General features: G+C 39.1%; 1 protein-coding gene across 33 annotated transcripts in view; it reads left to right on the forward strand.

Moving 5' to 3' along the window:
- TENM3 (teneurin transmembrane protein 3) overlaps positions 1-18,188 on the forward strand; it is a 2,195,833-nt gene that overhangs the window by 2,069,259 nt on the left and 108,386 nt on the right. For all 33 annotated transcript variants that reach the window (XM_073341694.1, XM_073341703.1, XM_073341702.1 and 30 more), the window contains 5 exons: positions 4,090-4,300; positions 4,833-4,934; positions 5,113-5,307; positions 6,744-6,944; positions 12,444-12,629. In XM_073341694.1, coding sequence (XP_073197795.1) covers positions 4,090-4,300; positions 4,833-4,934; positions 5,113-5,307; positions 6,744-6,944; positions 12,444-12,629 — 895 coding nt within the window. The remainder of the gene's footprint in view (positions 1-4,089; positions 4,301-4,832; positions 4,935-5,112; positions 5,308-6,743; positions 6,945-12,443; positions 12,630-18,188) is intronic.

Consider the following 18,188-nt stretch of genomic DNA (forward strand, 5'->3'; position numbering starts at 1 on the left):
TTTCATTCTATGAGGACATAAGCAACCTCTATTGCTTCCTTGAGAAATATTCCCATTCTGTACATTTGCAGGAAAGCTATGTGGTCTTCAGTACATACGTTTACCTAGCACTACTCTATCATGCTAATTTTGGCAGGGCTGTCCTGCAATAACTATTTAGCTACACTCTTAGCACCCATCTCCTACAATCAAGGTCACTGCTTGTGAGTCACTAAGAGTGGAATATATGTATGAGCAAGTACTAGAAGAAGAAGAAGAAGAAATGGTTACTTATCCTGCAGTGTGATTCTTCAAGCTATGTTGTCCATATATTTATTTCATGACTATCACATCCCTCCCCCACCCCAATACCTACTACTAACATCAAGATTCTGTATGGCAAAAGGACTGAAGCGTGGTTGGGGCTGCCCCGCCCACTATGCCCTTTGTTGGAGGTTCGAGAACACTGTTGGCCAAAACAATCCAGACTAAAGTGCAATGAGCGCACATACACCAACAGTGGAATAAATATGGGCAACACCAGTGGTAGAGTCCTAAAAAAAAAAAAAAAGTGCTATAATACACTTCTGATACTTTGTACTATCGCTCAGAAGCAGTCATCGGTGATAGTACTCTAAATATCAGAATGCTCATTCTGGCTCCCAAAAAAGTACCAGAACTGCATTCAAGACCATTCTGGCATGATTCAACACCTGGACAACACACCACAAAGAACCACAGTTTCTGAGGGTAAATAACTGTTACTTATGTGACATAGTATCTAACAAATATTTCAATATAACATAATTAGGAACAGTGGTTTTTCAGGTAGTATTTCTTTTTTTTTTTTTACTTTAGGCACCCAAGTTTCAGAATGATGGCCTCAGTGCTTACTAATATGTGTGTGTGATTTATATCCCTAGATTTATAGTTCTCTGTTTCTGGGGAATTATAAATAAGTCAACCAGAAATAATTGATAGTAGCTGTCCATTCAAATCCAATCAATGCTAGTCTGAAAGTCTTTGTGACACTTTCTAAAAATGTCAGTTTCATTACAACCAGAGAATCGATATGTTTTTATTTAAGGAGACTTTAAGAATAACAAAGGACTTTGGTGGCTTAAAGCAAATCTGAATGTAGAGGGGTAGGCAGATCATCCCATTTATACTCAATAAAGCTAATTAATGTATCCCCATAGGATAAGAACAAAATGAAAGTGTTTTTAGCACATAAAGGTCATTGTTTTTCCAGTCTATGCCCTTTCACAACCCCAATCCTAAATTTACGAAGCAGTCTTCATAGGATTTAAGCCACATTACTCCTATTTGCTGCAGGTGGAATGAATGGTGACATCCATATACATGGCTTTTAAAAATTCAACCTCAGAAATACTATCCATATAATAACATAAATCTTTATTACGTTATAGTTCTAAAATGATTAATTATGCTATGCCTGTCAGCTATCGGTATACTCTTTGTGGTCAATTAAGTAGTACAATCTCTAATTCCCAGATCAAAAATGTGTTCTCAACTGAGATTGTCCTACAACAAGAAGCGTCCTTCTGAAGTAATTTGAAAAACATCTCATATTGTCCATAAATAACCAGCTAAAACTCAGAATGGAGATCTTTTTCTTTCTTCTGTCAGTGATATTAGGTATTGTGATCAGATAGAAGGGTTTGTGAGTACTTGAGGGGGAAAAGAGACATTTTTCATATCTTTCATGAATTAAGATAAGTATTTAATTCTCTGACAAATGAGAACATTGAATGGTTTTAAATTAGCAGAGTTTTTCCAAAATAGTTGCATTAGTTTTCATGTGGCATTGCTTGAACATTCAAGGTGACAACATATCAAGGTACTAGCTTCTGCCCATACTAATAATGTTAAGTTCTACTATGGTTGTTGAGACATAGCTGAAAGGAAATTGGCTCAGGTATTGGTAAAGGCATATGATCTATGCGTTTCTTCTACATTTTGAATGGTGTTGGGATAATAATTCAGATTTATTGCAGAGCAACATTCTAAAATATCATGTGTTTTTAACAACCAAGGAGAGTTTCAGGAGAGGAGGATTCCAGTGCTTAGATCCTGTCCAGAGATTAAGACTATCCTGTTTTATGCTATGCAGGGAGCTGTTTCTGAAGGTCATAAGTCAGTACATAAAACCACTGATTCTCCAGTCACAATAACTGGCTTTATCACAACTTACGTGAATCAATGGTTTCATACACTGGCCTTTACCTAAATAGACCTTGAATGAAATACCATTTGAGTGATATCTCAAATATGTAGGAAGATTGAAGGTTTGTATATAGTAGTTCACCTCACACAGTAGACACGTCAGAGAAAAAATGAAATGGACTGAATGTGGAAACCAAGTTACTCTTTATTATAGGAAACTGATCCTTAAAGTTAATAGGTGGTAACTGTTTGTTATATGATATAATATTTACCTGACAAATGCAGAAAAGAAATCTTTAGCAATATAGGGCCAGATCCTCAGGTAGTATAAACTTTTAGTGTAGGTCCATTGACTAGATGGAGCTATACCAGTTTACACCAGGTGAAGATCTTGCCCAGGGTTTCTCCTCTGAATGTGCAGAATTGACCAAACAGCTGCCATTAGTGTTAACAGGCGTTTGTGGATAGAGTCTTATATGCGGATTTCAGATGATAAATCTCTTTGTCGCCAGTGTTTGTGGCAACTCAGATGTTATAGTCCTCCCCGCCCTCATGTAGTTGTTGCTATTAATAAAACGAAGTATAAAATTTTGTGATAGCTTTTGAAGAGAGTTTTAATCTGAACTACAGTATTTTCTGTCACTGCCTTGTGCATTTTTAAACTGTTATACTTTGCGTTTGGTATTTGGTTTACTTTGTACAATAGAAACGTAAAGCCATATTTTCTGCTGTAGTATCTCTTTTGAAGTCAGTGGAATTACAGCAACAGAGAACTTACCTTGGATTGTGAAACAAAAGAAGAAGCAAATGGTAATGGATTGGGGTAGGATATTCTTATTAGTTAATTTATTTGGCACAGTCTGTATGGAATCAGTCTTTCACCTGCAGATGGCCAGCTCACATCTGCAAATTGTGACTGCAAACTAACCTCGTCTGACTTTTGTTCTGCAAATTAATGTTAAATGAATGGTAGTCAGGTGTCAATATCACAAGAAAGCATCACCATGACAATTGGCACTACTTGGCATTCTCCTTAGAAATCTCAGCAAGAGGGGTGGAAAGAACGGACAAAAACAGAAGGCTTGTCTACATGGCTCTGCAGTTTGGACTATGGGTGTGGTGAGACCTGTAGCACACACTAGCATGTATCTCCCCCATGTGGATGCTGCAGTTGTAAACTAAAAGGTATTTCATTCGCATTAACATAGTCCTTTAGTTCAGGGGTTCTCAAACTGAGAGTCGGGACCCCTCAGGGGGTCATGAGATTATTACATGGTGGGTCCTGAGCTGTCAGCCTCCACCACAAACCCCGCTCTGTGTCCAGCATTTATAATAGTGTTAAATATAAAAAAAATGTTTTTAATTTATAAGTGGGGGGGGTCACACTCAGAGGCTTGCTATGTGAAAGGGGTACCAGAACAAACGTTTGAGAACCACTGCTTTACTTCATGCCAGCAAGCGTCCACACAGGGGAGTTACACACCACATGCTAGTGCATGCTGCAGTTCACACACCCATAGTTCAATTGTGGGGCCATGTAGACATAGCCTGAGATTTTATCTCTTCTGTTCTAGAAGGGATCTCTGCTGGTCAAGCTGAAAACATATTGCATGATATTGTGGGGAAACTTGCATTGCCACTCTGCATCGGATGAAGTGAGCTGTAGCTCAGGAAAGCTCATGCTCAAATAAATGGGTTAGTGTCTGAGGTGCCACAAGTCCTCCTGTTCTTTTTGCGAATACAGACTAACACGGCTGCTACTCTGAAACTCTCTATACTGTTTGTTCTGTGCAGAAATATGGAACTGCAGTCTCTGGGGCTGACACGTTTCATAACTGTTAAATTATAGAAAAAATTATGAAAACAGTAACTAAAAAGAGCAGTAAGTGGATAATAAACCCTTTGCACATTTCTCCCTTGTAGTATGACTTTGTGGAACTCCTTGATGGTAGCAGGTTGATCGCAAGAGAACAGCGCAACCTGCTTGAGTCAGAGAGAGCAGGCCGACAGACAAGGTCTATCAGTCTCCATGAGGCAGGTTTTATCCAGTATTTGGATTCTGGAATCTGGCATCTGGCTTTTTACAATGATGGGAAAAATGCAGAGCAGGTGTCTTTTAATACCATTGTTATAGGTAAGCACAATCTTCCAAGTTTTCAGCAAAAGCTGTAATCTAAGCATTCTGTTAAAAATAGAAATGAGTTTTCTGAGTTAAATACTCTGGGTTGTTTTCACCAATGTTGACTTTATTATGTTTTTTTTCATGACTCAACAAAAGATATAGAAAATGTATTTTAATTGTTTAGTAACTGAAGTATGAAAGCCTCCCATGATGTATCGTTCACAAAGGAAGATGCTTTTTGAAATGTTCATTAAGCAGCATTAGGCTTTATTATGAGCATAAAGTAACTTATCATTCTACTGTTTAAATCTTGAGCTTCTTGTTGTAACATCATGTAATAGGATACCACAAGCATTAATTACAGGAAATTAACCACTATTTACTTTCTTACAATCACTAAACAAAGCGACATACATGCTTCTGCAAGTACCTTCATTTGCTATCAGTCACTAGTGGTTTAGAATTAGATGATAGACACCTTCTGTTCTAGTTTAGTACTATGGTGGGAATCTGTATGAATTATTTTTCGTACTCTTTCTTTCAGAATCTGTAGTGGAATGCCCCCGAAATTGCCATGGAAACGGAGAGTGTGTTTCTGGATCATGCCATTGTTTTCCTGGATTTCTGGGCCCTGATTGTTCAAGAGGTATCTGAACCGAATTCTTTTCTTAAGTTAAAATAAATAAACTGCAGAAAGACAAGTCATTACTAATCTATCAAGGAAAAGAAACTGGCATGCAACTTTTCATACATGTTCCTCTTTTTTTCTCAAAGCTTGATTGAAAAGGGTTTTGTTAATTCTTCTGTCGTGTTTTATTTCACAGCAGCCTGCCCAGTATTGTGTAGTGGCAACGGGCAGTATTCCAAAGGGCGCTGTCTCTGTTTCAGCGGTTGGAAGGGTACAGAGTGTGATGTGCCTACCACCCAGTGTATTGATCCTCAGTGTGGGGGCCGTGGGATTTGTATCATGGGCTCTTGTGCCTGCAACTCTGGGTACAAAGGAGAAAACTGTGAAGAAGGTAAATACGTAAATATTTACCCAAGCATCTACAGTAATGTTTCTAAAATGTCAGGTTACAACACAGAGGGTCAGGTTTTTCAGCTGGTGTAAGTCAGCATAGCACAATTGCTTTCACTGGAGCCATGTCAATTTGCACCAGCTGAAAATCTGGCCCAGTAAATCCATGTGCTGGCAAATTGTTTACCTTACATTAAACATACTAAAATATCCTGTTTGCTAGATATTTTGCTTTCAGCAGGTTTTGTCTAATAATTTCAGCATATTAAAAATAGATTTACTTTATTTGTCTGACATCAGCTAAGAGGGAAGCACAAGAAAAGATGACTGTTAGAACACAGAAAGACATAGTGATTTTTCACATTGTAGAGGAAATTGTTACTCTATTGCATACAGTCTTTCCCACCAACATTTTTATAAAGATTTACAGTTGAAAATGCTGATTCAAGTGCATCACAATGAAAAATTTTGCATCTTTTTTTGTATTCTAGAGATGTACATGTATTCATTCTGGTATGCTGTAAAGTGGAGTTCATTTTCTATTTATTTTTTTTAGGAGGAAAAAGCACCATTTCCCTTCCTCAATCAAATTGATTTTATTGATCTCCACATACAAAGTAATGCAATTAAGTCTCTGGAATTAAATTTTCAGACCATTGACCCTACAAGTGTAAAGTTTTATTGAGTCAAATTGCTAAATTAAATCTCGTCATCTAAAGCACATTAAAGTGAATTAAGAAGGATAGAGAATACCCAACTCATTTATTTCTCAAACAGGTTGAGGGTCCTATATAGCTGTTAGAACTCAGTAGTAGTGGATTAGGTCAGTTGATACTGCTTGTTATAGAGAATCCAAGATTTTGTTACTCTGTGATTAGGAGAACAGAGAGAAATAGCCTGAAAACCCAAGTGAATCTTGGTGTAATTCAGGAAAATTACAAATCCTTGCAAGAGTCTCAGTTACATCAGTGACTTCGAGGTTTATGTCTGTTATCCCCAGGATGTCATTAAACCAGTTACACACATGAACGTGGATCCTTACAATTACTTTTGATGTTCTAATGTACTACAAAGAAAATTACCAATATGCTAGCAAAAATGGATTAGAAGTTGCACTCTATTAGTTATGTATTGATTTTTATTTATTTATTTGGTCAGATAGTGCTTGTTATCTTGTGATTAAAGCAGGCGGGCTAGGGGCCACCTCAGGTCTCGTGAGTTCTACTCTCTGTTCTCCCATTGACTCATTACGTAGCACTGTGATTCGCCTCATCGCCTCATATCTCAGTTTACTGTTTGTTGTTAAATGAGTGTAGTACTGTTTACCTCACAGGCATTTTTTAATTAATTCAGAAAGTGCTTAAAATCCTTGGATGATAATTGCTGCTATTGTAATTGTTAATAATAACATAGTAAAGATTATCTTTTTCTTTCCAGCTGATTGCTTAGACCCAGCCTGTTCCAGTCATGGTGTGTGTATCCATGGAGAGTGCCACTGTAATCCAGGATGGGGTGGTAGCAACTGTGAAATACTGAAGACAATGTGTCCAGACCAGTGCTCTGGTCATGGGACGTACCTTCAAGAAAGTGGTACCTGCACTTGTGATCCTAATTGGACAGGTGCAGATTGCTCAAATGGTAAGAATTAAAAACATTCCCTATGTGTAAAACTCTAAAATATTTTAAATTAATGCATAATCTTGCATTATTGTGTAAGAACCTGATCCAGCTGCCATTGACGCTGTCTTTCTGTTGACTGCAGTGGGAGCAGGATTAGGCCATAAATCATGAGTGAAACATTCAGAACAAATGACCATCTGTACATATTTGAAAATCAAACAGTTTCTTCACTCAGCTACTAATTGAAGGCATGTTTTGCTGGTGGTTCACAGAAAAGAACAAAATGTTATATGTACCTTCTGCATTTAAGATCTGTACTGAAATATTCATCTACATATTTAGAACTGTGTTAATGATGCATCCAGAAATATTTCCATTTGAAAAATCTATTTTTAGCTGCTTGGATGGGCCAGTCCTGTAGTCCTTGTTCAGGCAAAACTCCAACTGTAGTTAATGGAAATTTTGCCTGAATAAGGACTGCATGATTGGGCCAACAGATCTAGCAGGTAAGGCTTTCTTTAAGGCCAAAACTTGGCATATTTAAGGCCGGTTGCTGGTCTTAGATACATTGGTATAAATTTGGATTAAAATATGGAATTACTATAATTTAGATCAGAATCTGAATTTTAGTCTCAGTCTGAGAGCAACCTTTTTGTGCCAAATTTTGGAAAAAATTACTCCTTTTGTAGCCACATATTTAAAATCTAGATAATTTCTAACTGTCAGATGTGTTTTGTCAAAAAAAGCAAATAATTTGTTAATAATCTAACAAAGTAGACGATGCTCTAAATGACGCCTAGACACATGGCCAGCTTGAGGGGTGGTGGTTTTATATCAAGTTATGAATGATATTTAACCATTTCTCTGTGTATAACTGCCATTTTGAAATGCCGTTTGTGTCTATCTATGATATTGATCAACAGTCCTTGAAAGTCATTGGTAGCTCAGGTATCAGATACAGGTATGGATTTTCAAGGGAAGGCAACAGAGTGAGAAAACTGTAGAAGAGGAGTATTTTCCCATATTTAACGTTCCATATATACTTTCAGATTTAGGCATTTACTTTGTGTATGCATATGTATTATCAGATACTAAAGTAATATTTGTACCTCCAAAGAAAAGGTGTTGTCCTCTACTATTCTGCTAATTTTGTTTTTGAATGTCTACTGAGCACAGAAAGCTTTCTGAGCTCATCTGGTATGGCATCCAGGTGCTTACGTTCTTATAAAAATGACTGTTTGTGGAAAAAGAAAAGGAGTACTTGTGGCACCTTAGAGACTAACCAATTTATTTGAGCATGAGCTTTCGTGAGCTACAGCTCACTTCATCGGATGCATACCGTGGAAACTGCAGCAGATATTACTATGGATGTAGAAGCCCTCTACACCAACATTCCACACAAAGATGAACTACAAGCCATCAAGAACACTATCCCCGATAATGTCACGGCTAACCTGGTGGCTGAACTTTGTGACTTTGTCCTTACCCATAACTATTTTACATTTGGGGACAATGTATACCTTCAGATCAGCGGCACTGCTATGGGTACCCGCATGGCCCCACAGTATGCCAACATTTTTATGGCTGATTGAGAACAACGCTTCCTCAGCTCTCGTCCCCTAAAGCCCCTACTCTACTTGCGCTATATTGATGACATCTTCATCATCTGGACCCATGGAAAAGAAGCCCTTGAGGAATTCCACCATGATTTCAACAACTTCCATCCCACCATCAACCTCAGCCTGGTCCAGTCCACACAAGAGATCCACTTCCTGGACACTACAGTGCTAATAAACAATGGTCACATAAACACCACCCTATACCGGAAACCTACTGACCGCTATTCCTACCTACATGCCTCCAGCTTTCACCCTGACCACACCACACGATCCATCGTCTACAGCCAAGCTCTGCGATACAACCGCATTTGCTCCAACGCCTCAGACAGAGACAAACACCTACAAGATCTCTGTCAAGCTTTCTTACAACTACAATACCCACCTGTGGAAGTGAAGAAACAGATTGATAGAGCCAGAAGAGTTCCCAGAAGTTACCTACTACAGGACAGGCCTAACAAAGAAAATAACAGAACGCCACTAGCCGTCACCTTCAGCCCCCAACTAAAACCCCTCCAACGCATTATTAAGGATCTACAACCTATCCTAAAGGATGACCCAACACTCTCACAAATCTTGGGAGACAGGCCAGTCCTTGCCTACAGACAGCCCCGCAACCTGAAGCAAATACTCACCAACAACCACATACCACACAACAGAACCACTAACCCAGGAACTTATCCTTGCAACAAAGCCCGTTGTCAACTGTGCCCACATATCTATTCAGGGGACACCATCACAGGGCCTAATAACATCAGCCACACTATCAGAGGCTCGTTCACCTGCACATCCACCAATGTGATATATGCCATCATGTGCCAGCAATGCCCCTCTGCCATTTACATTGGTCAAACTGGACAGTCTCTACGTAAAAGAATAAATGGACACAAATCAGATGTCAAGAATTATAACATTCATAAACCAGTCGGAGAATACTTCAATCTCTCTGGTCACGCAATCACAGACATGAAGGTCGCTATCTTAAAACAAAAAAACTTCAAATCCAGACTCCAGCAAGAAACTGCTGAATTGGAATTCATTTGCAAATTGGACACTATTAATTTAGGCTTAAATAGAGACTGGGAGTGGCTAAGTCATTATGCAAGGTAGCCTATTTCCCCTTGTTTTTTCCTACTCCCCCCTTCCCCCCCCCCCCCCAGACGTTCTGGTTAAACTTGGATTTAAACTTGGAGAGTGGTCAGTTTGGATGAGCTATTGCCAGCAGGAGAGTGAGTTTGTGTGTGTGTGTCCCCGGGGGGGTGGGGAAGGGGGGGTGAGAGAGCCTGGATTTGTGCTGGACATGGCCCACCTTGATTACCATGCACATTGTAGGGAGAGTGGTCACTTTGGATGAGCTATTACCAGCAGGAGAGTGAGTTTGTGTTTGTATGGGGGTGGGGGAGTGAGAAAACCTGGATTTGTGCTGGAAATGGCCCACCTTGATTATCATGCACATTGTAGGGAGAGTAGTCACTTTGGATGAGCTTTTACCAGCAGGAGAGTGAGTTTGTGTGTGTGGTTTTTGGAGGGCGTGAGAGGGTGAGAGAACCTGGATTTGTGCAGGAAATGGCCCACCTTGATTATCATGCACATTGTGAAGAGAGTTGTCACTTTGGATGGGCTATTACCAGCAGGAGAGTGAGTTTGTGTGTAGGGGGGTGGAGGGTGAGAAAACCTGGATTTGTGCTGGAAATGGCCCAACTTGATGATCACTTTAGATAAGCTATTACCAGCAGGACAGTGGGGTGGGAGGAGGTATTGTTTCATGATCTCTGTGTGTATATAATATCTGCTGCAGTTTCCACGGTATGCATCCGATGAAGTGAGCTGTAGCTCACGAAAGCTCATGCTCAAATAAATTGGTTAGTCTCTAAGGTGCCACAAGTACTCCTTTTCTTCTTGCGAATACAGACTAACACGGCTGTTACTCTGAAACCTGTTTGTGGAAAGTCTGCTATATGGTTCAAAGAAAATATGGATTGTGCACAACTTCTGATGGTATCCATCTTTACACACTACACGTTATTTTTGGTCATTCACTGTCTGGGCTCATCTTTTGAAAAGTAGTTGATAGCTGAAATGTAAACAAGTGATCTGTTTCCTGTATATTCAGATATTTCAGTTACTTCAGATTTATGACATAGAAAATAGTTTGTGCAATAAAATGTAAAGGACCCCTACTGAAGTTGTACAAAATGACCTTCAGATATTTAAAGTCAATAAATAAGTAAATCTTACTCATAAAGAAATATTTTGTAAAGCTGCAAAAGGGAGAAGAATGAGTTATATCCATCAGAAAGCTTACAGGGTTGAAATCAACAGAGCTTTCCTCTATCTTCATCAGCAGTTTGTCCATTAATTAGCCCTTCAATTCCACTTCAATTAAATTAACTCTAATTAATAAGTTAATTACAAAGATTGACACATCTTGCTCAAAGCTAGTGTGCTCAAAGGTGATAAACACCTTCACCCTAATGAAAAATTGATTAGATTGAAGAAAAAAGGGGGAACCTCTGAAATAAACTTCTGCCTCTCCTGCAGCTGGGTTGATGTTCTGTAACTCTGAAGTTAATCAGATCATCTCAGATCTTTTAATCAAAAATTTAATTCAAAGTAGATAGAAAATGTTGTGTGGGAAAAACAGCAGAGCTCTCTTGCCCAGTAAACATTCTGCACTATTGCTCATAAGAAGTGCCATCAAAACTTGATGCTGTGTTGAATGTTTTATAGCACTTTGAGGCAGAGAATTATAATCTATTGCGGGAAAAATACTACTGAATGAAAAACTGGAAACAAAGCCCATATGTAAAACCTTTCAGTCTCTTTTATGAGCTCTCTTTTTATTGCAGTCAAAAATAATTTTAGTTCTTTCTTATTAGGGTGGTTTGCTGTCTTTTACAAGGAAACCCAAACTAAATATAACATTCTTATGAACCAGCATATGATTGTAACTAACTGTATTCTAAGAGACTAAAAAACATCCCTCAGGCTTTTTTTCTGTACTCAGATTCACACAAATTAAGTTTTCCAAAGACTGACTGAATAAAGAAAAAGGATAAATGCAAACTATAACAACCTGAATTATTATCTTGTATTAGTTTTGAGATGTAAGATATATTGTTTGGCCTATGAATAACTTAGGCCTTAATGTTCTTTTCAATTATTCTACTAGTTATAAAACCCTTTTTAGTGTAGGTGACAAGTTGAATACTTTTGTTGATTTATTTTTAATAGTCTTTCTGTTTTTAAACCAGACTGCCTAAAGCTGTCATTGCTATAAATTTACAGAAAGTTTAAAAAAATCTTATATTTAACAGACATGTCAGTATGTCAGCAATGCACTAATGTGTCTCACTGAGGCTGATTCTTTTTAATGAAAAAATATGTCCGAGATGGCACATTTCAAATTTGAAAGAAACCTGGGGGAAAGGAAAAAAAGCCCCTTTGCTAAACTGAACTTTTGTTCAATTGTAGATTTTTGCCTATAATGTAAATGACCTGTAAGGTACGTGGTACATTTAGTCATTAAAACAATGCCATAAATTCTAATGGGTTTAAATGCATATAATCTAAGCTATAAAAGGTAACTCTTAAGAAATATGTGCTCGCAAAAAATATAATTGGAAATTACTCAGAGCTAACTGACAGAAGAGCTGTGGACATGTAGGCATTACTAAGTCTACTGGGTAACTAATTAAGCATTAGCAGAGATAAAATTCCGTATTCCATATTCTCTTGGGTCCCACCTGAAAATGTTTTAGCAGTAAATTCCTTTGATTTAATTTTCAAAGATTTTGCTTTTCTCCTTCATATGTTGAATTAAAATGTAACTTTGCTAATTAATATGCGCTCTCCTCTTGTTCTTTCTCTCTGTTTCTCCCATCCCTCCTTTTAAATACAGAAATCTGTTCCGTGGACTGTGGCTCTCATGGTGTTTGCATGGGTGGAACATGTCGTTGCGAAGAAGGTTGGACTGGACCAGCCTGCAATCAAAGAGCCTGCCATCCTCGCTGTGCTGAACATGGAACCTGTAAAGATGGGAAGTGTGAATGTAGCCAGGGATGGAACGGAGAGCACTGTACTATTGGTAGGTTAGCTGTGCTTTAATATCTGTCTTCAATACAAAACTCAAAAAGCTAGAATTCCTGGCCTTTTGTGCATCAGAAGTGTAACACTTTGAAGCTTGTTTCTTCAAACAGAATATTTGCACCTGTCAGTGTTTGTAAAGGAACTGATGTTTTAAGAAAGGAAATGATTACATAATGGCTCATCAGTTCTTTACAGCTTGTTTGCCACAAATGGGAGGTGCAAGAATTTCCCTTTCAATCGTTTCCTGTAACTGCCTCCTGTAGAGGAGAAGCTTACATATTTTTTTAAAACTGTAAATAAGTCTTCTGATGTATGCTTTTTTATTTTTATATGATAGTTTTCCAAAAGATGTTACTATGCTACCTTCCCCGCCGCCCCTTTTCTAAGAAGAAAGCCTACAAAACTTACTCTAACCTGAGCCCAAAAATGAAAACACTTACCAAGGTGGTAAAGAAATCTAACTGCCACCCCACCCCCCGAATTATCCTTTTTGTTGACATAATGCATTTCTACTTTACAGTTGTACAAGATATCTGCTAAGCAAATAACATTACATTTAAAAGCACTTTGAAGTGACAAATTCAAAAGAAGCAGTCTTCATTAATCTCTGTATGTTTCCATAATCAAAAATGTTCTATCCTTTAGAAACTCCTGTGCTTTTATCATTGACTTATTTACACCTTGTATATTCCATATAACATAGACAAAAAGCAAAGTGTGTGATCCTTTCCTTCAAATTATATGAAAGATCATTCTCTTTCCTAGAAGTTCATGAATGTGTCTCCAGAAACTTACCAAAGGCCACATTCTGCCTTTGGATGTATACTTTTCCAATCACACAGAATTTGACAGGCATCTTTGGCAGTGAGTAAATGCAGGGATTTGTGTGTGTGTGTATATATATACTAAAAAGAGCAGAAGAATTAGAAAAAGGGGAAGAAAAGTTGTCACAGAAAAGCAAGTGACACTATTATTTACTTGTCCTACCACAGGACCAAGTAGTCATGGACCAGGACCCCATTGTGCTAGGCATTGTACAAACACAGAACAAAAAAAGATGGTCTCTACCCCAAAGAGTTTATAATCTAAGTATAAGACTGATGGATACAGACAGATATGGGAGTACTAGGAATCAATGAGACACTATGATGAGAATTTTTTAATGAAATTGCAAGTTTGATTGATGATAATAATAGTGTTGATATAATGTACTTAGACTTCTGTAAGGCATCTGACATGGTACCAGGTAACATTTTGAGTAAGAAACTAGAACAATACAAAATAAACTTGGCACACGCTAAATGGATTAAAAACTGGCTAACCGATAGATCTCCAAATGTAGTTTTAAGTGGGGAATCATTACTGAGCAGATGTGTTTCAAGTGGTCTCCCACAGGGATTGATTCTTGGCCCTATGCTATTTAACATTTTTATCAATGATGTGGAAGAAAACAAAATCATCACTTAGAAAGGTTGCAGATGACACAAAAATTGGAGGAGTGGTAAATAATGAAGATGACAGGTTGCTAATACAAAGCGATTGGAATTGCTTTGGAAGTAGGTTGCAAACAAAACATATGCCTTTTACTATGGCCAAATGTAAGGCTGTATATCTAGGAACGAAGGATGTAGGCCATACTTACAAGATGGGAAAGTCTATCCTGAGAAGCAGTGACTCTGAAAAAGACTCAGGAGTGATAACAGATGAACATGAGCTCCAAGTGCAGTGCTGTGGCCAAAAGGGCTATCTGATCTTTAGATGTATAAAGAGAGGATTATCGAGTAGCAGTGGAGGAGTTATGTTCCTTCTGTATTTGGCACTGGTGCAACTGCTACTGGAATATTGCATCCTGTTCTGGTGTCTACAGTTCAAGAAGGATGCAAATTGGATAAACTGATAAATTGGAGAGGATTCAGAGAAGGGCCACTAGAATTATTAACAGATTGGAAAATATGCCTTATTGTGAGAGACTAAGGAAGCTCAACAAAGAGGAGTTTAAGGGGTGACTTGATTACAGTTTATAAGTACCTACATAGGAAACAGTGAGAGACAAGGTAGGTGAGGTAACATCTTTCATTGGACCAACTTCTGTTAGTGAACAGGATAAAATTTTGAGCTTCACAGAGCTCTTCTTCAAGTCTGAGGAAAGGTAACCAGAGTGTCCAAGCTAAATACAAGATGTGACAGATTGTTAAGCGTAAGTGATTCACACATGCTGTAGGACAGTGGTTCTTAAAGCCAGTCCGCCGCTTGTTCAGGGAAAGCCCCTGACGGGCCGGACCAGTTTGTTTACCTGCTGCGTCCACAGGTTCGGCCGATTGCGGCTCCCACTGGCCGCAGTTCACCACTCCGGGCCACTGGGGGCTGCAGAAAATGGCACGGGCCAAGGGATGTGCTGGCCACCCTTCCCGCAGCTCCCATTGGCCTGGAGAGGCGAACCGCAGCCAGTGGGAGCCGCAATCGGCCAAACTTGCGGACGCAGCAGGTAAACGGCGGACCAGCTGACAACCGCTGCTGTAGGAGACCACTTAAAATGAAGTGTACGATTAACACCTGTGCTGTTCTAGAGCAATGGAAGGTTAGCAGGGTGTGTTACAAATTGTCATAATGAGCCATAAAACCAGTGTATTTGTTAAGTCCATGCTTTTTAGTGTCCAGCAGAGTTAGGAATTTAAATTCCAGGCTCATCTTTTGAAGGCATTATGCAGGTTTCCTTTGAGAATGAGGACTGAGAGATCAGATATGGAGTGATTGCTTAATGAAAAATGTTTGCCCATCAGTGATACGGCGTTTTTGTCTTTTTATCGTTTTTTGGTGTGAGTTCATTCGAGAATGTAGTGATTGTCTGGTTTCACCAATGTAATTGTTGGGACATTTGATGCATTGGATATGGTACACCACATGTTGTGATAAGTGTCTGTAGGACCCATGGATCTTGAAAGGTGTGTTGTGGGGGTATTGATCATCGTGGTGTGGAGATATGTCCACAGGTTTTGCATCTGTTTTGGCAGGATCTGGTGCCACTTTGAGCTGGTGTATCCTGGTCTATGGGGAGCTTGATTCTGATGAGCTTGGTGAGGTTGAGGCATTGTTTGAAGGACAGAAGAGGGGGTTCAGGGAAGATTTCTTTCAGGATGTGGTCCCCATCAAATGTGGGTTATAATTGTTTGATGATACTCCATATGGATTCTAGTGTGGGATTATAGTGACGGCGAAGGGTCTGCAGTCAATGGCATATTTTTCTGTATTGAAGCAGAGGTCTCCTGCCACATTTGCGTGCCTGCTCCATGTTCCAATCTACAGTACAGTACTAGGTAGTTTTAAGTGAGTATCCCACACTTCCTCTTCAGAGCATGTTCTGTTGTATCCAAGTGCCTGGCTGTAGAGAACAGATTTCTTGGTGTGATTGTTGGATCTCTGGAGGTAACTGTGATGATTCATGGGATTTCCTAAATATAGTCATATGTAGGGTTCCATTGTTTAAATTGATCATGGTATCCAGGAAGTTGATGATGGTACGGGACTGTTCTAGAGAGATAAACACCACAACTACAACGACACTGCAAAACATAGGAAACAGAAATTTGATAATAAAGGGCTCTTCAATCTAGCAGACAAAGGTATAATAAGATCCAGTGGCTGGAAGTTGAAGCTAGACAAATTCAGACAAGAATTAAGGTGAGCATTTTTAAGAGTGAGTGTAATTAACGATTGGCACAATTTATCAAGGGTCATGGTGGATTATCCATCACTGGAAAATTTTAAATCAAGATTGGTTGTTTTTCTAAAATATAAGAGCTGTTTAAAACAGGAATTAATTGTGGGAAGTCTTATGGGGTCTGCGTTATACAGGAGGTGAGATTAGATTATCACAATGGTCTCTTCTGTCTTTATAATCTATGAGTCTATGAATATTCTTCATCTTGATAGCCAGTGGTCTAATCCCACCTGTGAGCTAACTGTTGTCAAGGTTTTCATAGGCATCATGGCAAAGGAGAGTTTTAAGGAGATTTTGAAAGATTTTGAAAGGAGATGAGGTAGCTTTGCAGATGTTTATGGGAAGCTTCTCCCAAGAAGGGAGGGTAGCATGAAGTACAAAGGTGCTTGTATGAAAATTTAATAATTTGCTGATGTAGGCAGACGTCATGGACTGAACATACGTGGGAGCTGACATCTCGATAATGAATAAGAGATAGGCTATCGAGGGCCTTGAAAGTGAAGATGAGCAGTTCATATTTGATGCAATAGAGAAGGGAAACCCAGTGAAGGGCTGCAGTAGGGGTGAGATGGTCAAATTGGTGGGCCTAGAAAATGATCTTTGCTGCAGAACTCTTAATGGATATAATTGAGGCAAGATTGCATTATTCAAGGCCAGACAAAAGGGATGCAAAATATTGCAGTAATTGAGACGCAAGATGAAGAGAGCTTGGACAAGGCTTGTTGGGTTTTTTAGATGTGAGGAAAGCCATATCTTAGAGCAGAAAGAGTCAATAAGAACTAGACGTAGGCTAGTAGTGAGGCCCTACAACGTGTTCCAGGTTGAAGATGACGCACAGGTTATGGACCTAAGTGACAGGATGGTGGTCTTGTCCACATGATTAAAAAGAGACAGGAGGGAGGTTTCTGCAGGGACCTGATTAAGAGCTCTTTTTTTTTAGACAGGTTCAGGTTTTTTTGACCGCTAGACATCCATGAGGAGATATTAGAGAGACAGGCTGAGATTTTAGTTTGGACAGAAGGAAATAGGTGAAGAATGGGGAGGGAGGTCTGGAGTTGTCAGCATAAAGATGGCAGTTGAATTTGGGCTTGTGGATGAGATTACCCACAAATAAGGCGTATAGAGAGAAGAGAGAGGCAACAAGGGCAGAGTCCAGTGAAACCCTTCCAGCAAGTTGGAGATGGGATGAGAAGGACCCACCGAAGCATGTGTTTAAGAAGTGATTAGAGAGGTAGAAGGAGAACAACTTACCTTTCTTAAAAAAATTAATCATAAGAAAAAATGGGAGTGTAAGATAAAGCCTTTACTTAGGTAGCTTTAACTTGCCAAATAGCAATTACTCAGCAGATCACTCTACTGTTGGTCTCACTGACCTGGGCTGCATTACCTGGGTTATAGTTGTACACAGATTAACTGTTCTTGGACAATATTTCCAACACATTAGGCACAAACAGGTTTTTCTTCAGCATTGGGCAAGCAGGTCTGTCTTTTTCAATACATATATTTATTGTGTGGTCGCTGTTGTCAGGAAAATCCCACCTTTGGTTAAAGTTTGATTTGTTTGTGTTCCTTTTACGGTCTCTAAGATTAGTAATGAAGCATCAGGATCATATGCCACACTGATATGTATGTTTTTCTTAGAGATGTTCTCTTTGAGACCCCAGTGTTACAGAGAAATCAGGTCCTTTTCTTGCTCTTAACCAACCGTAGTTCTGTCTTAGGCTATGTCTACCACTGTGAGCTGGGGCATGATTCCCCTGCTCATGTATAGATACTCACCATAGCTCGATGAGAGCTACCGCAAGTATAAATGATAGCAGTGTAGTCGTGGAGGCACAG

Source organism: Lepidochelys kempii, chromosome 4, assembly GCF_965140265.1.
Source record: "Lepidochelys kempii isolate rLepKem1 chromosome 4, rLepKem1.hap2, whole genome shotgun sequence".
NCBI lineage: Eukaryota > Metazoa > Chordata > Testudines > Cheloniidae > Lepidochelys > Lepidochelys kempii.